Source organism: Hylobates moloch, unplaced genomic scaffold (assembly GCF_009828535.3).
Source record: "Hylobates moloch isolate HMO894 unplaced genomic scaffold, HMol_V3 SCAFFOLD_19, whole genome shotgun sequence".
Lineage (NCBI taxonomy): Eukaryota > Metazoa > Chordata > Mammalia > Primates > Hylobatidae > Hylobates > Hylobates moloch.
In genome coordinates, this window is record NW_026652294.1 from 34,673,746 (window position 1) to 34,685,033 (window position 11,288).

At 51.8% G+C, this 11,288-nt stretch overlaps 1 protein-coding gene across 1 annotated transcript in view; it reads right to left on the reverse strand.

Annotated features, from left to right (window-relative positions):
* The window catches only part of SHPK (sedoheptulokinase), a 45,516-nt gene that overhangs the window by 16,201 nt on the left and 18,027 nt on the right, over window positions 1-11,288 (reverse strand). The window contains exon 6 of the mRNA XM_058431908.1: window positions 2,896-4,548. Within this exon, the coding sequence (XP_058287891.1) occupies window positions 4,148-4,548 (401 nt within the window). The 3' untranslated portion in view covers window positions 2,896-4,147. The remainder of the gene's footprint in view (window positions 1-2,895; window positions 4,549-11,288) is intronic.

Here is an 11,288-nt window from a genome sequence, read left to right on the forward strand (position 1 = left end):
AAGCAGCAGGAGCAGCCCTGTTCATTGACAAACTGGGACCCTCCAAGGCTCAGTCCTCAGAGGCAGAGTGGACGCGTAGTCTGCAAAGGGGACAGAGAGTTCCAGGGCCACACCAGGCACAAGGCTGCGCTGCCTGAGCTTGCTGGATGTCCATCCAGTTCCTAACCTTACATTCGCAGACCCCGTCCACTGCATGTTGGGCAGGCGAGATAGGCTGCCACTCTGAGATCAGAGGGCCTGGCTCCTCCCAAAAGACAGAGAACTCTGGTAATCTCAGCCTACCCTTCTCTCTCATGCGGCCTTCCTCAGGGCTCCAACGACGACGTCTTAAACTCATTCGGCTGAAAGAAAAATTACAGTAGCAGGCCGGGCGTGGTGGCTCACGCCTGTAATTCCAGCATTTTGGGAGGCTAAGGCAGGTGGATCACCTGAGGCCAGGAGTTTGAGACCAGCCTGGCCAACATGGTGAAACCCCATCTCTACTAAAAATACAAAAATTAGCCAGGCGTGGTAACACATGCCTAAAATCCCAGCTACTCGGGAGGCTGAGGCACAAGAATTGCTTGAACCCAGGAGGCAGAGGTTGCAGTGAGCTGAGATCGCGCCACTGCACTCCAGCCTGGGTGACAGAGGGAGACTCTGTCTAAAAGAAAAAAAAAAAAAATACAGTAGCCCCCTGTCATCCTCAGGGGATACGTCCCAAGACCCTGCATGGATGCCTGAAACCAAAGCTAGTATTGGATCCTGTATATGCCATGTTTTTCCTATACATACATATCTGTAATGTAATTTAGTTTACAAATTAGGCACAGTAAGAGATTAACAACAACAATAAAGTAAAACAATTTTTATTTTTTTTGAGACAGAGTCTCGCTCTGTCACCCAGGCTGGAGTGCAGTGGTGTGATCTCAGCTCACTGCAACCTCTGCCTCCCAAGCTCAAGCGATTCTCCTGCCTCAGCCTCCTGAGTAGCTGGGATGACAGGCGCGCGCCATCACGCCCAGCTAACTTGTATTTCTAGTAGAGACGAGTTTTCACCACGTTGGCCAGGTTGGTTTCAAACTCCTGACGTCAGGTAATCCACCTGCCTCGGCCTCCCCAAGTGCTGGGATTACAGGCGTGAGCCACCACATCCAGCCAAAGTAGAACAGTTTTAACAATACACTCTAATAAAAGTTATCACACACTGTGACCATAACTTTGGCAGTTTGAGGTGTGACAGCAAAACTGGCATGAGGCCGGGGTCAGTGGCTCCCGCCTGCCACTGTGAGGCTGAGGTGGGTGGATCACCTGAGGTCAGGAGTTCGAGACCAGCCTGGCCAACATGGTGAAACCCCATCTCTACTAAAACTACAAAAAAAATTAGCCAGGCGTGGTGGGAGGAGCCTGTAATCTCAGCTACTCAGAAGGGTGAGGCAAGAGAATCACTTGAACCCAGGAGGCAGAGGTTGCAGTAGTGAGCCGAGATTGCACCACTGTACTCCAGCCTGGGCAACACAGCAAAAAAAAACTAGCATGAATTTCTTTTTTTTTTTCTTTGAGACAGAGTCTAGCTCTGTCGCCCAGGCTGGAGTGCGGTGGCACAATCTCAGCTCACTGCAAGCTCTGCCTCCCGGGTTCACGCCATTCTCCTGCCTCAGCCTCCCGAGTGGCTGGGATTACAGGCGCCCACCACCATGCCTGGCTACTTTTTTGTATTTTTAGTAGAGATGGGGTTTCACCGTGAAGCCAGGATGGTCTTGATCTCCTGACCTCGTGATCCACCCTCCTCGGCCTCCCAAAGTGCTGGGATTACAGGCGTGAGCCACCGTGCCCGGCCATGAATTTCTTTTTCTTTACAATTTCACAGATAGAAGATTCAGCATATGACTGTTTTCTTCCCATCTTTTCACTTAAAGGAAGCACCTTACGGTTTCTCTTTGGCATATACGAACAGCCAGCATCACCACCAGCATCATTACTCTGGTGCTTTGAGGCCCTTATGAAGTAAAAAAGGACTGACCTGAACACAAGCACTGTGATACCAGGACGGGCGATCTGATGACCAAGTGACTGACCGGCGGGGAGCGTCTACGGCCTGGACGCGGGGGACACAGGGATGGTTTGCATCCCAGACGGCACGGCAGAGACTCTCCATCACACTGCTCAGAACAACGCACGACGGAAAACTTGGGAACTGTTTGAAGAATTTTCCATTTAATATTGTCAGACCGTGGTTGACCGTGGATAACTGAACCCATGGAGAGGGACACCGTGGGTAAGGGGGGACTACTGTGGACAGCTTTCCTGGGTGATGGGCAGGCGTTTGTCTGGTAGAACACCAGGGCAAGGCTTTTCTGAGGACGATCTACGAATGCTCCCCAGAGCACTTCAACCTCCCGAACCAAGCTCTGTGGCTGTGCCATTGCACAGTCTTCCTAAAGCAGAGAGGTGTGTGTTTTATTTAAGGCACAAGACTCTGGAAGAATGGGCTTTGTAGTTATTTATTTATTTGTTGAGACAGACTCTTGCTCTGTCACCCAGGCTGGAGTGCAATGGTGCGATCTCAGCTCACTACAACCTCCGCCTCCCGGGTTCAAGTGATTTTCCTGCCTCAGCCTCCTGAGTACCTGGGAATACAGGCATGCACCACCACGCCCGGCCTGTATTTTTAGTAGAGACAGGGTTTCCCCATGTTGGCCAGGCTGGTCTTGAACTCCTGACCTCAGGTGATTCACCCGCCTTGGCTTCCCAAAGTGCTGGGATTACAGGCGGGAGCCACCACGCCCGGCCAAGAATGGGCTTTAGTATCTGACATTTGGCCAACATGATCAGGCATTTGCTCTCATCTCAGAGCTTCCAGATAATCACATAATTTGTAAAATGACATTTATAAAAAGACAATATGTTTCATACCTGTCGTGGATACTGAGAGAGAGAGAGAGAATACAACTGCTTCCCAAACTCATGGTTGCCGGGGTGCCTCTGGGCCAGGCCTGCTCGAGCCTGGGCTCCTTTGGGAGTCTGGGAGTAGACGCGGCGATGGCGGCCCCCTCCTGGAAGCCACCCCACAGCCATCCCTGCCAATCACAGGAAGGCTTATGACGCTCTGGGATCCCTACAGGGATGCTGACTCAAATGGATGCTTCTGCTGAGCCAGGAACACACAGTGGGCCAGCAAAGCCCACGCCAAGCAAAAGGAGAGCCTAGGCCTATGGGATACAGAGTTCTCTTTGAATAAACTACCTGCCCCATCTGGCAGGAGTCTGCCTGGCTGCATCCCTTCCCATGAGGGCTTCTGGGACGTGCAGGGGCAAAAACACGGCTGCACAGACGTGCTCCTAGCAAGGGGTCCTGCTGGTGCCTTGTCAGGTTCTGGAGTGGTGTAAGCCGCACGGCATCGGTCCCCCTTGCTGTTCATGCCATCCGCCTCTCCTTCTCTGCAACCTGCCTTCCGGGCGGTTGTGCCGTGAAGACCTGGGCGGCCTGGGAGCAGCAAGCTCTCCTGAGGCTGAGTACATGCAGCAAGAAGGCTGGCACACAGCCGCGCATCATCCTCTGAGCCAGCCTGCTGCATCGCACTTGGGTCAATCCGTGCCCCAGCTAAGCAGCTGTGGCCAGGGGAGGATGAGACTAGTAAAGGGGCCTCTGGTCACATGTTTCAGTCCAGGAGAGAAGAACTTTTCCAGAAGTCCATATGACCCGAGTGTGGGCTTCAGGTCTCCAAAAACAATAATCAAAAGCTGGGCATGGGGCAGGTCTCTTTTCCCACTTGGGACCAAATCCACCAGACTTTCTGGTGTCTGAAGTACACATTGATCTGCTCTCTGTCTACAGGTGAACCACAGATGAGCCTGCTGACCACAAGGCTGGGCTACTGTGCTCTCAGGCTCTCTCTCTCCCACATGGACATTTGTAAATAGCTCCCAGGTGGGTCAATTTCGGAAGGCACTCATTTGGGATCTGGCTGACGGCTCCTGGCTGCATCATTAGAGTATGTTCTGAAGGTAAGTTCTTGGCCGAGATGGGACCTCACAACAAGCACTGCTTAAAAGCTGTCCACTGAATGGTCCAGGGAAAGGATGACCCACAGATGGTGTCAGGAATGTTAATCAGGTAAAATTCACAGCAGTCGTTTGGCAAAAGAGTTTGCTGTCTAAGATTCCTTCTAGTTGAGGTATCCCCGGAGCATGACCAGAGCTGCCCCGACAGCTGCATCCACATCCTGCCCAAAGGACATGGGCAAAGGGAAAGCCCTCTGCACCTCCTGCTTCAGCACCTCATTCCTGGACAGCGCACTCCCACTGCCCATCACCCTCTCCACGCCCCACTCCTGGAGCTGCTGAATCGGAATCATGGAGTGCAGGTTCTGAACAATGCCTCGGCACAGAGCCCGGGTCACGTGCCCCAGGGAGAGGTCAGAGGAGGAGATTCTGGTTACTGAGGCCAGTTGGTCTGGCAGGTGCCTCTCCCCCAGCACTGTTGGGGTGATGGTCAGGTGGGTATCTCTCTGCTGCACAGCTGCCTGGATCATGCGTGAATACACAGTGGATTCTTCAACCTCCAGGCCTGCCAGAGACAGAGAAAATCTGTGTGAGCTCATGCGTCCCCCTCAATGCAGGCTGAGATGGTACAGAATTCCCACAGGTGGGAACAGCGCTACTTGCTGCTTCTCCTCCCGCTGCAGCTGGTGGTTCTGGGCTCAGGGACTCCTATAGCCAGGCTAGCTATACTCTGCCCTGGATCCCTGCCCGCTGTCTCAGTGCAGACCCCAGCCAGACAGCAGGGTGAGGTCTCATAAGTGCTGCTGTAAGCCCTAACCCTAACACAGGCTTCTTAACCAAGGGGACCAAATGCATATACTGATTAATAACTATCATTGGCTGGGCGTGGTGGCTCACGCCTTTAATCCCAGCACTTTGGGAGGCCAAGGCATGCAGATCACCTGAGGTCAGGAGTTCAAGACCAGCCTGACCAACATGGTGAAACCCTGTATCTACTAAAAGTACAAAAATTAACCGGGTGTGGTGGCAGGCACCTGTAATCCCAGCTACTCAGGAGGCTGAGGCAGGAGAATAACTTGAACTTGGGAGGCAGAGGTTGCAGTGAGTGGAGCTTGCACCACTGCACTCCAGCCTGGGCAACAAGAGCAACACTCCATCTGAAACAAACAAACAAAACTATCATCATGGATGTCATTAGGGTCGTTAGCAGCATCAGAAATCCCAGGATCCAGGACGGATCACTGTCTGGGCCACCCTTGTTATGTGCACAGGGCACCTGAAATCCAAGGAAGAAGGATGAGTTGACCATCCTACAACTTGCTTTTCAGTGTCAAGCCAGAATCCCGGTCGGACTTTTCTCCCTGACACCACGTTAGCTCTGCGTTTTGTTTTTGTTTTTGTTTTCCTGAGACTCACTGTGTCTCCCAGGCTGGAGTGCAGTGGCACATATCCTATCGGCTCACTATAACCTCTGCCTCCCGGGTTGCAGCGATTCTCCTGCCTCAGCCTCCCAGGTAGCTAGGATTACAGGCCCACACCGCCACACCTGGCTAACTGTGGTATTTTTAGTAGAGACAAGGTTTTACTACATTGGACAGGCTGGTCTCAAGCTCTTGACCTCAAGTGATCTACCTGCCTCAGCCTTCCAAAGTACTGGGGTTACAGGCGTGAGCCACCACGCCCAGCCATCTCTGCATTCTTAAAACAAACAAACAAACAAACAAACAAAGGCCAAGCGCAGTGGCTCATGCCTGTAATCCCAGCACTTTGGGAGGTCAAGACAGGTGGATCACTTGAAGTCAGGAGTTCCAGACTAGCCTGGACAACATGGTAAAACCCCGCCTCTACTAAAAATACAAAAATTAGCCAGGTATGGCAGTGTATGCCTGTAGTCCCAGCTACTTGGGATGCTGAGGCATAAGAATCACTTGAACCCGGATGGCAGAGCTTGCAGTGAGCTGAGATGGTGCCACTGCACTGCAGTCTGGGTGACAGTGCGAGACCTGGTCTTAAAAAAAAAAGTCTTCGGTTTCAATACACTTTGACCTTAGAATCACTTTTGATCTCTAAGCTCGCATTACCTTAGGGAAAGCAAACATCGCCTGGATAAGAAGAAAGTTATCAGCCGGGCGTGGTGGCTCACACCTGTAATCCGAGCACTTTGGGAGGCCGAGGCGGGTGGATCACGAGGTCAGGAGTTCAAGACCAGCCTGACCAAGATGGTGAAACCCTGTCTCTACTAAAAATACAAAAATTAGCCAGGCGCTGTGGCAGGCACTTGTAATCCCAGCTACTCAGGAGGCTGAGGCAGAAGAATCGCTTGAACCCAGACGGCAGAGGTGGCAGTGAGCTAAGATCACGCCACTGCACTTCAGCGTGGGTGATAGAGTGAGTCTCTGTCTCAAAAAAAAAAAAAAAAAGAAGAAAGTTATCAGCATCGGGGTTTCCTGAGAGCATCTGGGCCCCGTCTCCAGACTTTCTGATTTAACTGGTGTAGTTTGCAGGCTGAGAGCTGGAATTTGTAAACATTTGTGCGTGATTCTTATACACAGCCATGCTGGGGAGCCCCTGACCTAGACCTGGGGCTTCTCCAGCCTGAACATACAGATGAGTCACTCAGGGATCTTTTTTTTTTTTTTTTGAGATGGAATCTTGCTCTGTCACCCAGGCTGGAGTGCAGTGGTGCGATCTCGACTCACTGCAACCTCTGCCTCCCAGGTTCAAGCAATTCTTCTGCCTCAGCCTCCCGAGTAGCTGGGACTACAGGTGCATACCACCACACCAGGCTAATTTTTGTATTTTTAGTAGAGACAGTGTTTCACCATATTGGCCACGCTGGTCTTGAACTCTTGACTTCGTGATCCGCCCACCTCAGCCTCCCAAAGTACTAGGATTACAGGTGTGAGCCACCACGCCCAGCCAGGGATCTTTTTAACACATAGCTTGGACTCAGATTGCCTAGGGCTGACCCTAATGTTCTGCATTTGTTAAAAGCTCCCAGAGGAAACTGTACTCCAGGCCTGTGGACCAGGCTTTCTGAGGAGAAAGTTCTAGAGCAGTGCTTATTAACACTCCAGGCCTCAGAATCACCTGAGGAACTTTTATAAAACATCATGCTCAAGGCCCACACCCCAGGTCCAATAAATCAGCATTTCTGGGCGTGGCACCAGGAGGCAACGCTGTTTCTAAACTCCATAGTACTTCCAGGGTGTGGTCAGTGCCGAGACCCACCAATCTAGAGAGTCACTGAGGAGTCACACCGTGGGAACATTTAACCTCTGCAAATGCATAGGCGCAGTGGCATTATTTCAGCTCACTGCAACCTCTGCATCCCGGATTCAAGTGACTCTCCTGCCTCAGCCTCCCGAGTAGCTGGAATTACAGGCGTGAGCCACCACACCTGGCTAACTTTTGTATTTTTAGTAAAGACAGGGTTTCACTATGTTGGCCAGGCTGGTCTCAAACTCCTGACCTCAGGTGATCCGCCCACCTCAGCCTCCCAAAGTGCTGGGATTACAGGCATGAGCCACCGCGCCTGGCTATTTTATTTTTTAAATCATGTGCTTATCTTTCTTTAGTAAAAGTTCAGGAAAAAAAGGTGTTGTTTTTTTTTTTTACAGACAGGGTCTTGCTATGTTGCCCAGGCTGGACTTGAACAACTCTGAGCTCAGGCAATCCTCCCGCCTCAGCCTCCTGCGTAGCTGGGATTACAGCCACGTGCCACCGTGCACAGCGCAAAAAAGGTTGCAAGGGAAGGTTAAAACATATTCTTCATCCTCTCTGGGAAATACCTGGGCCATGACCCAAACTCTGGGGTACCTGAGGGAAGGTGCATCCCAGCTGGAGGCCTGGAAGACAGGCCTGGCCTCTAGCAGAGTGTCTGCGTCCTCAGCTCCCCCAATCTATTTAGTGAGGGCTAACGGAGGCGAAAGCTGCTATGAGCTGTTGAGTTAATTTTAACCCAAGGACTTAAGACCACAAGACACTGGAGATGGGAAAACACAGAAGGGAAGGGACTTGCCAAGGCCAAATAATGACTCAGGGACACAGCTGGGAACCAAAACCACTCTCCTGGGTTCCACCCTGCACCGTGCTTCTTTAAGAAATGCCTACATCAAGCCGAGCGCAGTGGCTTCACGCCTGTAACCCCAGCACTTTGGGAGGCCGAGGCGGGTGGATCACAAGGTCAGGAGATCGAGACCATCCTGGCTAACATGGTGAAACCCCATCTCTACTAAAAAAAAAAAAAAAATTAGCTGGGTGTGGTGGTGGGTGCCTGTAGTACCAGCTACTTGGGAGGCTGAGGCAGAAGAATGGCGTGAACCTGGGAGGCGGAGATTGCAGTGAGCCGAGATCGCACTACTGCACTCCAGCCTGGGCAACAGAGCAAGACTCCGTCTCAAAAAAAAAAAAAGAAATGCCTACATCAGGCCGGGCGCAGTGGCTCATACCTATAATCTCAGCACTTTGGGAGGCCGAGGCAGGTGGATCACCTGAGGTCAGGAGTTCAAGACCAGCCTGGCCAACATGGCAAAACCCCATCTCTACTAAAAATACAAAAATTTGCCAGGCGTGGTGGCGCATGCCTATAATCCCAGCTACTCGGAAGGCTGAGGCAGGAGAATCCCTTGAATCTGGGAGGCGGAGGTTGCAGTGAGCCAAGATCATGCCACTGCACTCCAGCCTGGGTGACAGAGCGAGACTCCATCTCAAAAAAAAAAAAAGGAAGAAGAAGAAGAAGAAAAGCCTGCATCGCACTTCCTATGGGCCAGGCTTCTCAGGATATAAGTGCATTGTAAGTGAAATATGCACCATTGTAAGTCGAGGAGCATCTGTCCATGGAGCACAGAGAAAACTTCATCAATTCTATCCCAGGAATAAGAGAAGGGAGCAGGAGGGGAAAAGAGGGAGCAGGGAGGGCGGGGGAAAGCTGGGGAGACTGTTAGGAAGGTTCACAGTCAAGGTTGGGGGAAGGGTGCCCAACCCAAAGAAAAGAGTAGGTGATGGCAGCTCGGAGGACAAGAAGAAAAGAGGCTGCAAGCTCAGATCCCAAAGGATGGGAGAACTATGCCAGGACCTGGCAGGGTCTGAGACCTCAGTGTGGACGCTGAAATCGCATGTGAAGCTCCGAGACCCTGTCGGGTAGAAAGGACAGGCAGAGAACACAGCGCTGTGTGGGCCACACCTTACCTAGATCTGCCATCCACTGAACCAGCACGTGGACAAACGTGGCCAGCACATTGCCCCCATTGAGTGACACGGCCACCCCCAGGTAGGTCCTGTCGAAGTACGGGAAGTAGGCGACTGGGGCCATAGAGTCTGGAGTCTGTGCAGGCTGGAATCCTGAAGGCATGGAGGCTGCCAGCTGAACCGAGGTGCTGATGTTGAGGATTGGGGTCCGGAGAGAGCAGAGCTAAGGGCTAACTCAGAGGTCACAAGTCACAGTTTGGCAGTGAGAGAGGGTGGCCTGTCGGGCTAACTCAGAGGTCACAAGTCACAGTTTGGCAGTGAGAGGGGGTGGCCTGTTGGGCTAACTCAGAGGTCACAAGTCACAATTTGGCAGTGAGAGAGGGTGGGGTTTTAAAAATATGTCCAGGGGCTGGGCGCGATGGCTCATGCTTGTAATCCCAGCACTTTGGGAGGCCGAGGCGGGCGGATCACGAGGTCAGGAGATCGAGACCACGGTGAAACCCCGTCTCTACTAAAAAATACAAAAAAATTAGCCGGGCGTGGTGGCGGGCGCCTGTAGTCCCAGCTACTCGGAGAGGCTGAGGCAGGAGAATGGCGTGAACCCGGGAGGCGGAGCTTGCAGTGAGCCAAGATTGCACCACTGCACTCCAGCCTAGAGCGAGACTCCGTCTCAAAAAAAAATATGTCCAGGATAGTTAGAAGGGCAAGGTGTTGAAGAGATGTTGATCAAAGGATTTTTTTTTTTTAAGACAGAGTCTCACTCTGTCACCCAGGCTGGAGTGCAATGGTGCGATCTTGGCTCACTACAGCCTCCACCTCCCAGGTTCAAGCAATTCTCTGCCTCAGTCTCTCAAGTAGCTGGGATTACAGGTACCCACCACCATGCCCAGCTAATTTTTTTTATTTTTAGTAGAGATGGGGTTTTACCATCTTGGCCAGAATGGTCTCGAACTCCTGACCTCATGATCCGCCCGCCTCGGCCTCCCAAAGTGCTGGGATTATAGGTGTGAGCCACCATGCCTAGCCGATACTCCTCGTTTCAAGAGGTAGAACCTGATTCCCCTCCTCGTGAGAGTGGGCTGGACTTGGTGACTCACTTCTAGTGAACAAAATAAAGCACAAGAGACAGTGTGTGCCTTCACAGGCTAAGTCATAAAAGACACTGTGGCTCCTGTCTCGGTCATGCTGTCTTGTGGATTACTTGCTCTCAGGGAAGGCAGGTGCCACGTCATGAGCAGCCCTGTGGAGAACCTCACATGCCAGGGAACTGAGGCCTTCTGCCGACAGCATCACACATGAGCTCAGGGGAAGATCCTCCAGGCTCAATCAAGCCTTGGAAGACTGCAGCTCCAGCGTGAATCCAACCTAACAAGAGACCTTGAGCCAGGCCATCCTGCCCCACTCAGAATCCTGACCCTCAGAAACCATCCAAAATAATAAATGTCTGTTGTTTTAGGCTACTATGTATTAGGGTAATTTGTTACACAGCAAAAGAAAACTATGACAGGGTAAGACCTCAGACCAAGGGCTTTATTCTCTGAGGAGGTTTCACTCATTGGCAGTGAATGCCACTCTTGCTCATTTCCAAAGTATTCTCTCTTTTTTGTTGTTGCTTTTGTTTTTGCTTTTGTTTTTGAGACTGAGTTTTGCTCTGTTGCCCAGTCTGGAGTGCAATGGCATGGTCTTGGATCACTGCAACCTCTGCCTCCCAGGTTCAAGTGACTCTCCTGCCTCAGCCTCCTGAGTAGCTGGGATTACAAGCACGCACCACCACACCCAGCTAATTTTTTGTTTTTTTATTAGAGGTGGGGTTTCACCATGTCGGCCAGGCTGGTCTCGAACTCCTGACCTCATGATCCACCTGCCTCGGCCTCCCAAAGTGCTGTGATTACAGGCGCCCGCCACTGTGCCCAGCTAATTTTTGTATTTTTAGTAGAGATGGGGTTTCACCATGTTGGCCAGGCTGGTCTCGAACTCCTGACCTCAGGTGATCCACCCGCCTCAGCCTCCCAAAGTGCTGGGATTGCGGGTGTGAGCCACCACACCCGGCCAAGTTTTTCTTTAATCAGATCTCGTGTCGTAAGTGGGATCTGAAGCCACCCACCTCATGATGAC